Source organism: Somniosus microcephalus, chromosome 4 (genome assembly GCF_052327205.1).
Source record: "Somniosus microcephalus isolate GS21.2 chromosome 4, FLI_Smic_1.0, whole genome shotgun sequence".
NCBI classification, from domain to species: domain Eukaryota; kingdom Metazoa; phylum Chordata; class Chondrichthyes; order Squaliformes; family Somniosidae; genus Somniosus; species Somniosus microcephalus.
The window spans coordinates 318,787,978-318,807,239 of NC_140990.1; the positions used below are offsets into that span (position 1 = coordinate 318,787,978).

Below are 19,262 nucleotides of genomic sequence, written 5' to 3' on the forward strand. Positions count from 1 at the left end.
AAGGTAGCAAATGTAACCCCACTATTTAAGAAAGGAGGGAGAGAGAAAACGGGGAACTACAGACCAGCTAGCCTGACACCAGTAGTAGGGAAAATGCTAGAATATATTATTAGGGACGTGGTAACAGGGCACTTAGAAAATAATAATAGGATTTGGCAGAGTCAACACGGATTTATGAAAGGAAAATCATGTTTGTCGAATCTGTTAGAGTTTTTTGAGGTTGTTACTAGCAGGATAAGGGGGAACCAGTGGATGTGGTATATTTGGATTTTCAGAAGGCATTCGATAAGATGCAGCACAAGAGGCTATTAAACAAAATGAGGGCTCATGGGATTGGGGGTAATATACTAGCATGGATTGAGGATTGTTTAATGGACAGAAAACAGAAAGTAGGAGTAAACGGGTCATTTTCAGGTTGGCAGGCTGTAACTAGTGAGGTACCGCAAGGATCTGTGCTTGGGCCTCAGCTATTCACAATCTACATCAATGATTTGGATGAGGGGACCAAATATAATATATCCAAATTTGCTGATGATACAAGGCTAGGTGGGAATGTAAGTTGTGAGGATGATGCAAAGATGCTGCAAGGGGATATATACAGGCTAAGTGAGTGGGCAAGAACATGGCAAATGGAATATAATGTGGAGAAATGTGAAGTTATTCACTTTGGTAAGTAAAATAGAAAATCAGTGTATTTAAATGGTGAGAGATTGGGAAATGTTGGTGTTCAGAGGGACCTGGGTGTCCTTGTACACGAATCACTGAAAGTTAACATGCAGGTACAGCAAACAATTAGGAAAGCATATGGTATGTTGGCCTTTATTACAAGAGGATTTGAGTATAAGAGTAAAGATGTCTTACTGCAATTATATAGGGCCCTGGTGAGACCACACCTGGAGTATTGTGTACAGTTTTGGTCTCCTCACCTAAGGAAGGATATACTTGCCATAGAGGGAGTGCAACGAAGGTTCACCAGACTGATTCCGAGGATGGGGGGATTGTCCTATGAGGAGAGATTGAGTAGACTAGGCCTATATTCTCTAGAGTTTAGAAGAATGAGAGGTGATCTCATTGAAACATACAAAATTCTTACAGGGCTTGACAGGGTAGATGCAGGGAGGATGTTTCCCCTGGCTGGGGAGTCTAGAACCAGGGGTCACAGTCTCAGAATAAGGGGTCGGCCATTTAGGACTGAGATGAGGAGAAACTTCTTCACTCAGAGGGTGGTGAATCTTTGGAATTCTCTACCCCAGAGGGCTGTGGAGGCTCAGTCGTTGAGTATATTCAAGACAGAGAGCGATAGATTTTTGAATATTAAGAGAATCAAGGGATATGGGGATAGTGCAGGAAAGTGGAGATGAGGTAGAAGATCAGCCATGATCTTATTGAATGGCGGAGCAGGCTCGAGGGGCCAAGTGGCTGACTCCTGCTCCTATTTCTTATGTTCTTATGGGAGGGTGTGGAGGGGGGGGATAAACTTATCTTCTTCATGCCGATAAACACCAGAGTCTGCAGACGAGGCCTTGCCATAATCTCTCGTCTGAGGAAAATTTGCATCCTGCGCCAGTCTGAAATGTTTTATTGCTGAAAATCTGGATATTTACTTTCTGTAACAGTTTTCCTTTGACCCTCATGTGTTTTCAATCTGAGGAGGCATTATATGGGCGGCCGTGCCTTCAGCTGCCCAAGCCCTAAGCCATGCAATGGCTCCCTAATCCTGTCCGCCTCGCTACCTCTCCCTCTCCTCCTTTAAGATGCTCCTTAAAAAAACAACCTCTTTGAAAAAGGTTTTGGTCACCTGTCCTAATATCTCCCAATGTGGCTTCCATATGTTATACCCAGTCACACACTGTGTTACTATATAATATGCAGGAGTGTTAGACCCAGTAACAACAGGAACTTGTATTTATATAGCACCTTTAACGTAGTAAACCGGTCCAAGACGCTTCACAGGAGCAGCAATCAGACAAAATTTGACACCGAGCCACATGAGGAGATATTGGGGCAGACGACCAAAAGCTTGGTCAAAGAGGTAGGTTTTATGGAGCATCGTAAAGGAGAGAGAGGTAGCGAGGCGGAGAGGCTCAGGGAGGGAATTCCAGACCCTATGGTCAAGGCAGCTGAAGGCACGGCCGCCAATGGTGGTGCGGTTAAAATTGTTCAAGAGGCCGGAATTGGAGGAGCGCAGTCATCTCGGGGGGGGGTTGTGGGGCTGGAGGAGGTTACCAGAGATAGGGAGGGGCGAGGCCATGGAGGGATTTGAAAACAAGGATGAGAATTTTAAAACTGAGGCGATGCCGGACCGGGAGCCAGTGAAGGTCAGTGAGCACAGGGGGTGATGGGCGTACGGGACTTGGTGCGAGTTAGGACACGGGCAGCGGAGCTTTGAATGAGCTCAATTTTATTGCGGGTGGATGATGGGAGGCCAGCCAGGGAGCATTGGAAGTCTAGTCAAGTCTAGAGATAACAAAGGCATGGATGAGGTAATAGAGTGTTACGCCCTGTCACACATTGTATATTATTATATAATACAGGAAACTCTTTGGTATCCGGCACCGACGGGACTGGCGTGTTGCCGGTTGATCAAAAATTCTGGATGGCAGAGAGGGTTATCTACCGAGGCTATTTTTAACAAAGAAAAATTAAAAAATCAAGAAATGTGTTGTATACAGTAATTGGGTACTCACCTACAGAATGCTGTGTTAAATGGGTGGTGGAAGATGCTTGATTAAGTACAGTACTGCCAGTTGAGGGTAATACAATGCAATGACTACCAGCAGCGTGGGAGACACACACTACCCCTGTAAAATGGCGGATCAGAAGAGGCTACCGGCAGCGCGGGAGAGTCAGACTCCTGTTACAGGGGTATTGAGGTGTTCCGACTCCCGACAGCGCCAAGAAGCCGAGTAGTGGCAGTTTGGAGAACTACCCCCACTGACTAACTCGGCCACCGCGGGAGACTCGGACTCGGACTCGGCAACATTGCCGGTTATGGAGGTGTTGTTTTTGGAGTGAGAATTTTGCCGGTTAATAGAGAATTCCGGATATTTAGGTGCCATTTAAACGAGAGTTTCCCGTATATGGAAGTATTAGACCCAGTAACACACTGTGTAATTATTATATAATATACAGGAGTGTTAGGCAGTGTTCCCTTTAAGCTGCACAGCAGCATGGCTGCGCAGCAGTCTGGAGGTTCTGTGCAGGCTTCACAATGAGAAAAACGGTGCATGTGCAGAAATTTGAATGGGCCGCCCAGCCCTTTAAAGGGCTGCCCACCCAAAAAAACATTGGCCCAGAAATTCTGTCGGGGGCTTCCCGCGGGTGTAAGCCCCCGACCTGCACTTACCTTGCATGCCGGCTGTTGAGCTATGGGCCCCCATGGAATTCCGATCCGGGGCCTGGTCCAGCTGCCGGCGCGCAGTGCTTGTGTATCCCAGGGGCGCAGTTAGTTCGATGCGTCCCCTGGGATCACGTGGGCCACGGGGAGCCAATGCTCCATTCTTAAGTTTGACAGGAAGAGCTGTCAAAAGATATAAATATTACGGCCCCAAAGCAGCACTAAATCTTCAAATAATTTTTTTTTAAATCACATTTTTTAAACAAACTATAAATTACTTGAAATAACTATTTTAAACAATAATTAAAATTTTTGAAAAAAATAATTTTATTTTCTAACGGGGCTAAAAATAAACTTACCTTTCTTTATAGTATTTAAAAATAATAAACCTGTGGAAAAAATGTTTTAATTTTAATTAATTCACCACTTACCTTGTAAAAAGCAAGCCTTGCGCCTGCTTTTTACATGTCTAACTTCTGCAGACTTACCCTCCTGGGAAAACCTGCAAAAAAAAACGAAGTTCGATGCGCACGTGCAGCCTCTCCTGCGCACGCGTTCGAACTCTGAACCCCTTCCTTCAGGGGAACGGAAGTGCCGGTTTCCCACGCATGCACAGTGCATGCAGGAAACCGGCACTTCCATTGGGCTTACGGATGAATACCCCGTGTGTACTCACCCGTGGAGACCCGAATTTCTGGGCCATTAAAGGGAACATTGCTGTTAGGCCGATAAGACAGACAGTGCTATTTTATACTTACTGATCTGCCGTGACATTGGTCATGAACAGAATACAAAAAAGAAAACAGAATTTGGTAACCAGCTGTCTGTTGGAGTACTCACCTGGGCCTTGATTGGACGGAGAGCGGACTGGGTATGTTTGGCAAACTAGACAACGGGCAACTCTGTCAACAGAAAAGCTGACTGCTCAAAAACAGCCTACAGCACGAGGGGGAGATTTTCATGGAGCACTCAAAATGGGCATGAAGTTGATGGAACGCCTGCCCTGCCTGCCCCTTGGTTCTGGTGCGAGGCCCGAGCCATTTTGAGGCCTGCGCCTCATCGGCACTGTGCTGGCCGGCTGGCCAGCTGCGGGTGTCAAGCGGGCATCCCACTGGAGCTCGATTATTCTGGAGGCATGTGGGGGTAATCAGCTGGCTCTCACGCTGTGCTGACGGATAGTTCAGGCCCGGGGGGGGATGGGGGGTTGGGGTGTGGGGGGGGGGGCGGGGTGTTTAGGCGATCCTGGGGGATGGGGCCTCTCGAGCGGGCGGGGGTTGGGGGGTGGAGTTGGGTTTTTAGGCGATCCTGGGGGAGGTGGCCTCTCGAGCGGGCGGGGGTGGGGTGGTGGGGAGTTGGGTTTTTAGGCGATCCTGGGGGATGGGGCCTCTCGAGCGGGCGGGGGTGGGGGGGGAGTTGGGTTTTTAGGCGATCCTGAGGGATGGGGCCTCTCGAGCGGGCGGGGGTGGGGGGGGAGTTGGGTTTTTAGGCGATCCTGAGGGATGGGGCCTCTCGAGCGGGCGGGGGTGGGGGTGGAATTGGGTTTTTAGGCGATCCTGAGGGACGGGGCCTCTCGAGCGGGCGGGGGTGGGGGGGGGAGTTGGGTTTTTAGGCGATCCTGAGGGACGGGGCCTCTCGAGCGGGCGGGGGTGGGGGGGGGAGTTGGGTTTTTAGGCGATCCTGAGGGACGGGGCCTCTCGAGCGGGCCTGCAGCAGGACGGACTTTCTTTGGGGGGAGGGCTCCTTTAAGGAGGCCGCTCAATGCCCGGGTGGAGTGTGCCCGGCACAAATCTTGCCCCATGTAGGACCTAGATTTGCATATTTAAGCAGCCTCCTGACTGTTTCGGATCGGCGATTCTTTACCCATTCACAGGCCCACCTGAAAATTGCACCAGACAAGCCTTGAGTGTCAATGGGGCGGTTGAGGTGACCCCCCCTCCATCACCCCACTCCACCCCGTCTCCTTCCCCCCCTTTCCTCCCCCCCCCCAAATCCCAAGTTTTCAATTGCTGGCCAACAATTTTTGAAAATAGTCCCCTCAGTGTTAGATTGATTGGGGCACAGGCGTGTCGCAGCCTAAGCTGCCAGGTAGACCTACATTCCGTCACTTTCACTGCAGTGGACAACAGCATAGTTGCAGCAATGGTGATTTAGAAATTACTGATGGGGGGGGGGGCGGGGGGCATTGGGTGCTGAAGTCGTGTTGCCAACTCTGGTTGGTCGTATTTCTGCAGGTGGCATCACATGACCTCCTGTCATTGGTTGCCCAACCTGGCCATCCTCACGACGCACCACCTTCACATACCACTCGGAAAGTGCATAAATAAAGAAAATTTTAAAAAGTATATATATATATTTTAAAGCCCCTGTGATTTTTCTCCCGGGTTATTTTTTTGCTCGCGGCAGTGCCTCCGGAGATTAGTCCTTCATTCCTGGAGACTCCAGGGCAATCCTGGAGTGTTGGCAACCCTGTGCTGCAGGCAGGACAATTCCGTTGGACAATGGGCAGGAATGTCCTGAACCCAGCATCGATTCAACCTCGCTGTCACTGACACAGCACGGTTAGACCGAGCCCAACACTGGGCAATTCCACAACAGGAAGATTTTGGAAGAACAAAGAAAACAACCAATGTATGTTTAAAAATAAACTAAAAGCAGTGATTCGATTGGATATTGTCTATTTAAATCTATCTCTCTATCTATCTATCTATCTATCTATCTATCTATCTATCTATCTATCTATCTATCTATCTATCTATCTGTCTCTCTATCTATCTCTCTATTTATCTATCTATCTACCTGTTTATCTATCTATCTATCTATCTATTTGTCTGTCTATCTCTCTATTTATCTATCTATCTATCTGTCTATCTATCTATCTCTCTATCTATCTATCTATCTGTCTATCTATCTCTCCATTGCTGATCTATTGTCCACCTTTCCTTCTTGCTCCCTATCTGTCTATCTGTCCGCTTTTCTTTGCACCTGCTCATCTATATTACTGCTATCACTATCTGTCTCCTTTTCTCTTTGACAGTCTGTGTATCTATCTGTCCATCTCCCTTTTTCTGTCTCTATGCTAATCTGCTTGTCTTGTCTATTTTCTACCTTCCATGGACTAATCAGGTTCTCTCCCTCACTCACTGCTGGTCTGCCTACTTATCTGTCCACCTTACCATCACTTTCCCTTCCTCTGACTGATCTGTGTGTGTGTGTGTCTCTCTCTCTCTCGGCTAGTCTATTTCTACTGTCTCTCTATCTGTTGGCTACCTATGTGTTATTGCAATCAACGCTGTTCAGTTACAGTTCACTTACTCTGCATTGATCCCGCTGTTGTATTGTGGTTGCTATTGTTAATTGCCCAGCCCTTTCTCTAGTTATATGTATCTAGGTGTCAGCCGTGATTCAGTCAGTAGCACTCTCTCCTCTGAGTCAGATGGTTGTGGGTTCTAGTACCGACGGGGGGGGGGCGATTTCCTCAGCTCCGAGGAGGCGGGTATGGAGGCGGGACTGCCAGGAAAATGGCAGAATTTGGGGGCGGGTGGCAAACCCGCCCCCAACCTGCCTCCGTGCCATTTTCCCAGGAGGCGGGTTGCCGCTCCACGCCGGGTCCCGCATAGTTAACAGGTAGTTAACAGGCAGAAAATAGGATAATCCCTTTTTTGCCCTCAAGTGTGGACTTCCCGAAGGCTCCTAAACCCGGCAGGGTCACCAAGGCGAGTACTGGGTCTGTGGGGGTTGGAGTTGGGGGAGGTGCAAAAGTGTGGTGTGAAGGTAAGTAATGGGTGCAAGAGTGTAGGGGTGAGTATCTGAGGTAAGTCCTAAGTGTTTTTAATGGTGTACTTACCTTTGTTTCTTCCTGCAGGCTTCAGTCGGTTTCTATACGGAGAGTCTCGCACCTTCGTGTTGCAGATGAGAGATGTCCGTTGCATTCTCATATGCAACAAACATCTCATTTCTGTAAAAGAAAGAAGGTTGATGAGGTCTTGTATGCAAGACCTCATCAAACTACACAGAATGTCAGTGTTCGACAGCTTCACAGTGCTGTCAAACGATGACATTTCTTCTTTCAAAAATTCGTGACAGATGACGCGTCATACGTTGACATGCTCTGTCACTGACTTCGCCCTAATTGGCCTGCCGAGCCCGCCGGGCGGGCTTAACAAGGTCAATCAGGGGAAAATCCCGCTAGTTGGCCAGAAGCTGATGGAGGCGGGACTGAAACCCGAGAAGTGGGAGTCCCGCCTCCAAAAGCTTCCCATTGAGAAAATCACTCCCCCGAGCACAGAATCTAGGCTGACACTGCAGTGCAGTCCTGAGGGAGTGCTGCACTGTCGGAGGAGACGTTAAACCGAGGCCCCGTCTGCCCCCTCAGGTGGACGTAAAAGATCCCATGGCACTATATTGAAGAAAAGCAGGGGAGTTCTCCCTGGTCTCTTGACCCAATATTTATCCCGCAATCAAGATCAGTAACATCTGGTCATTATCAATCTTCCCTCTAATTTTTTTGGGCCATTCAAAATTCCACGCATATGTGGTTTTTCTGTTTAGAAGCCGGCTCAATGGCTACGCGGGACCTTCAGAGCGCTGCGCGGCTTAAAGAGAACATTGGACATCATCACATTGCTGTTTTGGGGATCTTGCTGTGCACAAATTGGCTGCCATATTGCATACATTACAACCGTGACCACACTTCAAAGGAAGTATTCCATTGGTTTTGGGATGTCCTGAAGTCGTAAAAGGTGCTGCGGAAATGCCAGCTCTTTTCTTTCTGTATAAGTTTATGCGTAAATCGTTCTAACCGCCCTGCACTGTTTTGGTCTGTGTGCAGGTTTTAAGGAGAGCGCGTACGCTTACGCCATCGCGGCCGCGGGCGTGGTCCACGCCGTCTCCAATGCCTGCAGCCTGGGAAAGCTGAAAGCCTGCAGCTGCGACGACAAGCGGCGGGGGGACGAGGAAGCCTTCCGGCTCAAGCTCAACCGGCTCCAGCTGGAGGCCCTGAACCGGGGCAAAGGCATGGTGCACGGTGTGCTCGAGCCCCTGCCCAGCGACCTGCCGGGACCCCAGGACTCTTGGGAGTGGGGAGGCTGCAGCCCCGACGTGGAGTACGGCGACAAGTTCTCCAGGGACTTTCTGGATTCCCGGGAAACCTACAAGGACATCCACTCGAGGATGAGGCTCCACAACAACAGGGTGGGGAGGCAGGTGAGCATCAGCATTGTACACGGACTCTCTCTCTCTTTCCTTAGGTTAACAAAACACACCCGCACACCGTGAGCAAGCAACCCAGGGCTAACGGGTGACAGCGAGACATCTGGTGTAGGTACTAGGACCTGCAGACCAGAAGGGCCAAGTTTTGACCTCACATCCATTGCCATTTTTTAGGTCTTGACAGGGTAGATGCAGGGAGGATGTATCCCCTGGCTGGGGAGTCTAGAACCAGGGGTCACAGTCTCAGAATAAGGGGTCGGCCATTTAGCACTGAGATGAGCTGAAATTTCTTCACTCAGAGGGTGGTGAATCTCTGGAATTCTCGACCCCAGGGGGCTGTGGAGTCTCTGTCGTTGAGTATATTCAAGACAGAGATTGATAGATTTTTGAACAATAAGGGAATCAAGGGATACGGGGATAGTGCAGGAAAGTGGAGATGAGGTAGAAGATCAGCCATGATCTTATTGAATGGCGGAGCAGGCTAAATGGGCTACTCCTGCTCCTATTTCTTATGTTCTTATGTTCTTATGTAGGTGCAGCAATTACACAATGAATTACACAGAATCCACAGCACAGAAACAGGACATTCGACCCAACCAGTTTGTGCTGGTGTTTATACTCCTCCGCACGAGTCTCCTCCCATTCCATTTGCCTCATCTCAGCCTTTCAGCATATCTTTCTATTCCCTTTTCTCTCATGTACTCATCTAGTTTCCTTTTGAAAGCATCTAAGCTTCCCATGGTAACCACTTCCTGTGGTAGTGAGTTCCACATTCTAACCACTCTCTGAGTAAAGAAATTTCTCCTCATTTCCCTATTGGATTTATCAGTAACTATCTTGTATTCATGGCCCCTAGTTTTGGATTCTCCCACAAGTGGAAACATGCTCTCCACATCTACTCTGTCCAACCCATTCATCATTTTAAAGACCTCTATCAGGTCACCTCTAAGTCTTCTCTTTTCTAAAGAAAAAACCCAACCTGTTCAATTTTTCCCGACAGCTGTAATCTCTCAATTGGACTCAGTAAGTGAGCAGTAGGGTGGAGGAAAAATAGGCCAGCCTTCCAATTAAGTATTTTTGAAGTGTAGTCACTGTTCTAATGTAGGAAATGCGGCAGCCAATTTGCGCACAGCAAGGTCCCACAAACAGCAATGTGATAATGACCTGAGGAAGGACGTTCTTGCCAAGGAGGGAGTGCAGCGAAGATTCACCAGGCTGATACCTGGGATGGCAGGAATGACGTATGAGGAGAGATTGTGTCGATTGGGCTTATACTCACTGGAGTTTAGTAGATTGAGAGGGGATCTCATCGAAACCTATAAAATTCTGTCAGGCCTGGACAGACTAGATGCAGGAAGGATGTTTCTGATGGCTGGGGAGTCCAGAACCAGGGGTCACAGTCTAAGGATAAGGGGTAAGCTATTTAGGACTGAAATGAGGAGGAATTTCTTCACCCAGAGAGTGGTGAACCTGTGGAATTCTCTGCCACAGAGAGCAGTGGAGGCCAGTTCATTAAGTATATTCAAGAAAGAGTTGGATATATTTCTTAAGGCTAAAGGGATCAAGGGATATGGGGAGAAAGCAGGGACAGGGTACTGAATTTGGATGATCAGCCATGATCTCATCGAATGGCGGAGCAGGCTCGAAGGGCCAAATGGCCTACTCCTGCTCCTATCTTCTATGTTTCTATGTTTCTATGTTAGTGATGTTGGCTGAGGGATAAGCATTGGCCCAGCATATCTTTATGACCAGCAACGCCACTAATTTAAAATTCTCGTCCTTGCATTCAAATCCCTCCATGGCCTCACCCCTCCCTATCTCTGCAACCTCCTCCAGCCCTACAGCCCTCTGAGAACTTTGCACTCCTCCAACTCTGGCCCCTTGTCCATCCCTGATTTCCATCGCTCCACCATCCTGCACCAATCTGAAATGCTTTATTTCTGACAATCTGGATATTTACTTACTGTAGCAGTTTTTTATGACCCTCGTGTATTTTCAGTGTGGGAAGACATTATATTGGAAGCCGTGCCTTCAGTGGTCTAGGTCCTGAGCTCTGGGATTCTAATAAATCTCTCCGCCTCTCGCTCCTTCTTTAAGACGCTCCTTAAAACCTACCACTTTGACCAAGCATTTGGCCACCTGTCCTAATGTCTCCTTATGTGGCTCGTTGTCAGGCTTTCTCCGATAACGGTCCTGTGAAACACAGAAACACAGAAACACACAGAAGATAGGAACAGGAGTAGGCCATTCGGCCCTTCGAGCCTGCTCCGCCATTCAACGAGATCATGGCTGATCATCCAAACCCTAGCACCCGGTCCCTACACCGACAGCCATCCCACCCAAGCCCTGTCCCCGTAACCCCACGTATTTAATCACCCCTAACACTAAGGGTCAATTTTTATCATGGCCAATCAACCTAACCCGCACATTTTTGGACTGTGGGAGGAAACCGGAGCACCCGGAGAAAACCCACGCAAACACGGGGAGAATGTGCAAACTCCACACAGACAGTCACCCGAGGCCGGATTTGAACCCGGGTCCCTGGCGCTGTGAGGCAACAGTGCTAACCACTATGCCACCGTGCAGCCCCCACTATGCCTTGGGACGTTTTTCTACATTAAAGACATTACATAAATACAAGTTGTTTTTGTTCGTGGCACAACGCACTACAATCTGTTCCCTTCTGAAATAAGATGGCCGACTTGATTGATCTCATAGAGTCATAGAGTTATACAGCAAAGAAAGAGGCCCTTCAGCCCATCGTGTCTGCGTCGGCCATCAAGCCCCGTCTATTCTAATCTCATTTTTCAGCACTTGGTCCCTAGCCTTGTATGCTATGGCGTTTCAAGTGCTCATCTAAATGCTTCTTGAATGTTGTAAGGGTTCCTGCCTCTACCACCCTTTCAGGCAGTGAGTTCCAGATTCCAACCACCCTCTGGGTGAAAATGTTTTTCCTCAAATCCCCTCTAAACCTCCTGCACCTTACCTTGAAACTATGCCCCCTGGTTATTGACCCCTCTACTAAGGGGAAAAGTTCCTTTCTATCTATCCTATCTATGCCCCTCATAATTTTGTACACCTCAATCAGGTCCCCCTCAGCCTTCTCTGCTCTAAGGAAAACAACCCCAGCCTGTCCAGTCTCTCTTCATAGCTAAAACCACATAGGTGAATCTCCTCTGCACCCTCTCCAGTGCAATCACATCCATCCTATAGTGTGGCGACCAGAACTGCACACAGTATTCCAGCTGTGGCCTAACTAGCGTTTTGTACAGCTCCATCATAACCTCCCTGCTCTTATATTCTTTGCCTTGGCTAATGAAGGCAAGTATCCCATATGCCTTTTTAACCACCTTATGTACCTGTCCTGCTGCCTTCAGAGATCTATGTACATGCACACCAAGGTCCCTCTGATCCTCTAACCTTCCTAGGGTCCTACCATTCATTGTGTATTCCCTTGCCTTGTTAGTCCTCCCAAAATGCATCACCTCACACTTTTCAGGGTTAAATTCCATTTGCCACTGTTCTGCCCATCTAACCAACCCATCTATATCGTCCTTAGCCTGAGGCTTCCCTCCTCGCTATTTACCACTCCACCAATTTTCGTGTCATCTGCGGACTTACTGATCATGTCTCCTACATTCATATCTAAATCATTAATGTACACTACAAACAGCAAAGGACCCAGCACCGATCCCTGTGGTACACCACTGGACACAGGCTTCCAGTCATAAAAACAACCTTTGAGCATCACCCTCTGCCTCCTGCCACTAAGCCAATTTTGGATCCAATGTACCAAATTGCCCTGGATCCTATGGGCTCTTACCTTCTTGACCAGTCTCCCGATTTGCAGACAGAAAAGTTCCATCTTTTGGAGCCTCACATGCTCCAAATGGTCTTGTCAGCATTGCTTGCTCAGCGCTTTCGATTCCACAATAACACCTATGTCGTTACTGGCAACGTCAGGCCAATAAATCATCCTTTTATTGTCCAGAGAATTTCCTAAACCTTGATTCTCAGAGCTAAAGCCAAGATTAGGTTATACCACGGCGATAGCAAAATACTGCAGATGCTGGAAATCCGAAATAACAACAGAAAATGCTGGAAAAACTCAGCAGGCCAGGCAGCATCTGTGGAGAGAAAATAGAGTCAACGTTTCGAGGCAAACCCTTTGTCAAGACTGGAAAAGCACAGGAAATGAAATAGATTAAGAGGCCAGGCTGGGAGAGAACAAAAGAGAAGTGAAGAGACATTAAGAGGTATTCAAAACGAGACGAGATGGTGATAGGACTAGTGGAGACAAAAGACGGCTCTAGATTAGGTGTGAAATGCGCTGGCAGAATGGGAGACAGCTGCCATGTGGGAGAGAGAAAAAAGGGGGGGTGGGGGAAAGGGCCAAAACAAAGGTGTGGATAAAAAATAAGTAAAAATGTAATGGGGGCCGAGGTTATGATCTGAAATTGTTGAACTCGATATTGAGTCCGGAAGGCTGTAAAGTGCCTAATCGGAAGATGAGGTGCTGTTCCTTGAGCTTACGCTGAGCTTACGTGGGTTATACCCCATCACTTTGAACATAAGAACATAAGAAATAGGAGCAGGAGCAGACCATTTGGCCCCTCGAGCCTGCTCCGCCATTCAATAAGATCATGGCTGATCTTCTACCTCATCGCCACTTTCCTGCACTAGCCCCACATCCCTTGATTCCCTTAATATTCAAAAATCTATCGATTGAGTTGGTACTAACTCTCGCTACTCTGGTAGCTGGTTCTTGGTGCCTGGTGGAACTGTTGTGTCAGGCTCCTAATTGGTGAATGCTTCATCTGCTGGTACTATTGATCTGTGTAGACCAGGAAGAACCCAGGACTCGATGTGTAGCTGATCTCAGGCAGGGAACCGCGACAGCGGTTCAATGGTGGGGGCTTCAATTGACGTCAGTGCCCTTGGGCGAGAGAAGAAACAACAGCCTTCTCACACTCACTACCCAGAGGCCTGTCCATACAGTCTGCCCAATAGCTAATCAAATGATTTCAGGCAGGGATGCACTGTGGGGGGCGGGGCTTCAATTAGCCTCAGTCCCAATCACTATTCAGAGACGTCTACAGACATACCGCCGAATATCTAATCAAATGAGCGTGTAACATGGGAAACCTAACAACAGTGACCCCTTGTATCTGAACAGGATTAGCATCTCTTTCACACATACCCTCATCCGCTTCTGCAATCTTTCACAGGCAGACCAACAATACGCTAATGATATGAGGCCAGGTACAACTTGCTACGCTAATTTATTTTATAGACAGCAAATGAACATACAAAGTGACAGTCACGCAATCATTTAGTTCACTTAGCTTCAAACCCCGCCTCGCAAATAAGGAAACAAAATACAAAACGTGGCACATTAACCCACGTTAGTGAGCTAACTTAACTTTTCCTGGTCATCTTCCTGATCCTGAGCTGAAGATGAATGAGTTGTTGCTAACTAGGCCAGGGTCCCTGCCGAGACCTTACTGGATATGATTGACTTTACATGTGTCCCTTTGTCTTTTCTCCCTGAGTTCCCAAGAATTGGGAGGACTGTTCCCCACCCGCCCCACTCCCCTTGACTCCTTCCCCATTCAGGGATTCACCAGGGACCAGCTACCTTTTCCCCCCCCCCCCAAGCGTATATTATCAGTAGAGAAAATCCAACTGGGTAGCATCTCAAACGGGCAACCTGCTGGTAGTACAAAGTGAGGTAACAAATTACTTACAGCCCCTGACCGTTGTGGAAAGGCTCAGCAACACATCAACCACCCCTCTGTGTCAGAGTGGCTGCAAGAAGGATTTTAAGCCTGTGTGAACTCATTTAATTTTGTAACACAACACTTAAACGCAACTCGTTCCCAAATGCTTTCTGTGGCAAGATGGCCAAAATAAAAATAATCCAATAAGATGCTTCAGATCAGATCAGATCTATAGCCCCAGAAATCACTTTTTGCCGAAATTAGCAATCAAATGCTCAATGTGCCTGTTTGAGGTTCCTCTGTCCGATATATTAACACAGGCATCATAGGTACAGGAGGAGGCCATTCTGGCCCCTCGAGCCTGCTCCGCCATTCAATTAGATCATGGCTGATCAGTATCTTAACTCCATTAAACTGCCTTGGCTCTATTTCCCTTCATACAATTATCCAACAAAAAGCTATCAATCTCAGTCTTGGAAGCTCTAATTGAGCCTCAGCATCCAGAGCCTTTTGGAAGAGAGAGCTCCAGGTTTCCACTGCCCTTTGAGTGGAAAAGTGCTTCCTGACTTCACCCCTGAATGGCCTGGCTCTCATTTTAAGATGATGTCCCCTTCTTCTTGATTCCCCCATCAGAGGAAATAGTTTCTCTGTATCTACCCTATCAAATCCTTTTAATATTTTAAATACCTCGATCACATCACCCTTCAATCTTCTATACCCAATTGAATACAAGTTCAGGAAACTCTTTATTATCCGGCACCGACGGGACCGGCGTGGTGCCGGTTTATCAAAAAGTCCGTATTACAGGGAGGTATAGTTTAAAAGGTACGAGAGCTCCGTACACAGCAACAAATCCAGGCTTCCCTGTTGCTTAGCAACATGTGCAGGAACTCCGGCCACAGACCAAGCGTCCCTGTTGCTTAGCAACAAGTGCAGGAACTCCAGTTACACGGCCACAGATCCAGGAACGGCCACTAATAGGAAGTAAAACTTACCTGAACCTACTCCTGAATTTTGCCGGTTAACAGAGAGTTTCCTGTTTATGCAATAGCAAAATACTGCGGATGCTGGAAATCCAAAATAACAACAGAAAATGCTGGAAAAACTCAGCAGGCCAGGCAACATCCGTGGAGAGAGAAATAGAGTCAACGTTTCAGGTCGAAACCCTTCGTCAGGACTGAAAAAGCACAGGAAGTGAAACAGATTAAAAGGCCAGTTTGGGGGCTGGGAAATGGGGATGAGAGAACAAGAGAGAAGTGAAGAGACATTAAGAGGTATTCAAAACCAGACGAGATGGTGATAGGACTAGTGGAGAGACAAAAGACGGCTCTAGATTAGGTGTGAAATGTTCTGGCAGAATGAGAGACAGCTGCCTTGTGGGAGAGAAAAAAAAGGGGGAAGGGCCAAAACAAAGGTGTGGATAAAAAATATATATAAAAATGTAATGGGGGCCGAGGTTATGATCTGAAATTGTTGAACTCGATATTGAGTCCGGAAGGCTGTAAAGTGCCTAATCGGAAGATGAGGTGCTGTTCCTCGAGCTTACGCTGGGTTTCCGTGGAACAATGCAAGAGGCCGCGGACGATGAGGTCTGAGTGGGAATGGGGCGGTGAATTAAAATGACAGGCGGCCGGAAGCTCGGGGTCCCCCTTACGGACTGAACGGAGGTGTTCCGCAAAGCGGTCACCCAATCTGCGCTGCTCCCCATCTACGGCCATTATATCCTTCCTGTGGTGCCCAGGACCGAACGCTGTTACTCCAGATGGGCTCTGACCAATGCTCTATACGACTGAAGGAGATCCCTTTGTATTCAAGCCCCCTTGACATCAACACATTCACTTAAAAAAATTGAGTGCATCTTTTAAAATCGCATCCAGAGAATGTCATACAAACATGATAAGCTTAAGTCTGCTAAAGTTCCTCTTCCCCATCGCTAGCCATAGAATCCAACTGAAGAAAGTGCAGTGTCCTTTCTACACTGACAATGAATCTGCATTGATGCTTAATGTTCACTTGGATCTGATTGGTATTTAGTCCAAATGGATGTTTAGCCCCTGCTTGGATCAGATTAGATCAGCCTCAATCAGTGAGTGCTCCAGCTCAGGCCAGTCTGTCTCTCTCCAGGGTCGTCACCTGCTTCCTCCCCTTCTGCTGATTCTCTTTTCGATTTTATTTTTTAAAGGTTTCTGCCTTCGACCTCAGTCCCGCCCTTTGGTTCTCACGCTGCCCAGCCCTTTTAAAAGCGGTAATTAGTTGCTGTCTGCTGCTCGGTAACAGATGTTGAGTGTGCAAACCATTAGGAACTTCAAACAGACGGGAAGCAGAGTACTGCTCAGCCCCTTCCTTCCAATCCCCAACTCACAGGCTGTTTCTCAAGGCATAAATATCACACAGACACACACACAGATAGAGACACACACACAGATAGAGACACACACACAGATAGAGACACAGACACACACACAGATAGAGACACACACACAGACACAGACAGAGACACAGACACACACACAGACAGAGATACAGACACACACACAGACACACAGACAGAGATACAGACACACACACAGACAGAGACACACACACAGATAGAGAGACACACACACAGACAGAGACACAGACACACACACAGACACAGATACAGACACACACACACACACACACACAGACAGAGACACAGACACACACACAGACACACACAGATAGAGACACACAGACAGAGACACAGACACACAGACAGAGACACAGACACACACACAGACACACACAGATAGAGACACACACAGACAGAGACACAGACACACACAGACACACACACACAGACAGAGATACAGACACACACAAATAGAGACACACACACAGAGACACAGACACACACACAGACACACAGACAGAGATACAGACACACACACAGACAGACACACACAGACAGAGACACACACACAGAGACATACAGAGATACAGACACACCCAGACACAGACACACAGATACACACACACACAGACAGACACACAGAGACACACACACACACACAGATACAGACACAGACACATTCACACACACACACTCAGACACAGTTACACATAAACACAAATGCACACAAACACACAGACACAGACACACAACACACACATATGCACGCTCACAGACACAGACACACACTCACACTCACACAAAGTGGACAGCCCTGTAAAGCACATTAAACACATTGGGGGGAACATTGGGTGGCGCCCCTTTTGGGGTGCTAACGTCAAAATTAGCTCCCCCAAAAAGTTAGCACCCCTCCAGAAATTCAGTAGTAGCGCCCCAAGCAGGAGGCGGGACACTACTGGAAGCACTGCACCTCCTTCTTGGGGCGCTACTGCTGAAGTTCGCGGCGCTACGTGCAACAGTGCCACGCACATTGGCACGTAGCTTCACGTCATTACAGGCCTCCCTCCCTGATTCAAAGGGAGGGGCCTAGCACCACGCGTACCGGGGCCCTGCTGGACCATCAGGGAGTGGGGTGCCGGGAAAACAGCCCGGCACTCAAGAGGAGCGCCGGGCTGAGCGATCGCGGCCGGCACCCCGAGTAAAAAAAGGGGAAGTGGGCAGGTGCTGGCTGGCGGCCAAAATATAAATGGCCGCCCGACTCCTGCCCTTTGAGTAGCGTCGCCGCCGCTGCAAAAAACGACCCCTGATGCTGTCGCGCGTATCGTCCGGCGATAGGTCAGGGGGCGCAAGGGGAGTTTGCGGCCGGGGCGCAAACGGGGTGCTGCGCACGCGATGATTTCATCGCTGGCGGCGCCGGGCGCTACTGGCTACCGCCGCCGCTAACCTCCCGCTGAAGTTCATGGGAGGTGTTAGTGGCACCGCGCCCAGGCGCTAGGGGATTTACGCCCCGTTAATCAACCCAATTTTGCCCCCATTAATTTTAACAATGCTTCAGTATATAAATATATACATTGCACTGACGAGACCTCAGCTGCTGTCATATCTTTCTCATCCACTTGTAATAAATTGAACTAGTCTGTTTCAGCTGGGTGAGTGAAGGAGCCTTTCACTTTGACTCCTTTACTTACTTCTGCTGTTCCTGGTAAATTTCCTAATTATTTTTTTTTAAATGTATTCGCATGTTCGAGCCACATTTCCAGGACAGTTCCACGCATCGAAATCACACCCAAGCTTTCTGGGGAACTTTGTAGTTTACAAAGTGGGTAAAGCCAAGAGGAAGCTATGCCAACTGTAACTGCCTCATCGCAAATGGTTTATATCAGTTTCACATTTCACAGAAACGCCACAAAGTGCTTCACAGGTAACGAATTACTTCAAACTGGTCATTTTTACTTTGAAGTCAATGGATGTGGAAAATTGGACGGGGTGTCTAATAGGCTGCCAATCCGTTATCTCTCATTTCACACCATCGCCCGTGGTTAAAATGAACCGCCTTCTTTTACTAAAAAACATTTTTATATTGTATTTTTTAAAAATTCATTCTCGGGATGTGGGCGTCGCTGGCAAGGCCGGCATTTACTGACCATCCCCTAGTTGTCCTTGAGAAGGTGGTGGCAGGCCGCCTTCTTGAACCGCTGCAAGCGGTTTTGATGCAACTGAGTGACTTGCTGGGACACTTCAGAGGGCGGTTAAAGAGTCAGCCACGTTGGTGTGGGACTGGAGTCACGTATAGGCCAGACCGGGTAAGGAGGGCAGCTTTCCTTCCTTCTGGTGTGCTGGCCAATAGTTATCCCTTAAGCAGCACCAAGAAACACAGAAACATAGAAACATAGAAGATAGGAGCAGGAGTAGGCCATTCGGCCCCTCGAGCCTGCTCCGCCATTCAATGCGATCATGGCTGATCATCCAAATTCAGTACCCTGTCCCTGCTTTCTCCCCATACCCCTTGATCCCTTTAGCCTTAAGAAATATATCCAACTCCGTCTTGAATATATTTAATGAATTGGCCTCTACTGCCTTCTGTGGTAGAGAATTCCACAGGTTCACCACTCTCTGGGTGAAG

The 19,262-nt window shown here is 48.1% G+C and overlaps 1 protein-coding gene across 1 annotated transcript in view; it reads left to right on the forward strand.

Annotated features, from left to right (window-relative positions):
- Positions 1-19,262, forward strand: part of wnt10a (wingless-type MMTV integration site family, member 10a) — a 71,542-nt gene that overhangs the window by 23,642 nt on the left and 28,638 nt on the right. The window contains exon 3 of the mRNA XM_085986812.1: positions 8,166-8,539. Coding sequence (XP_085842938.1) covers positions 8,166-8,539 — 374 coding nt within the window. The remainder of the gene's footprint in view (positions 1-8,165; positions 8,540-19,262) is intronic.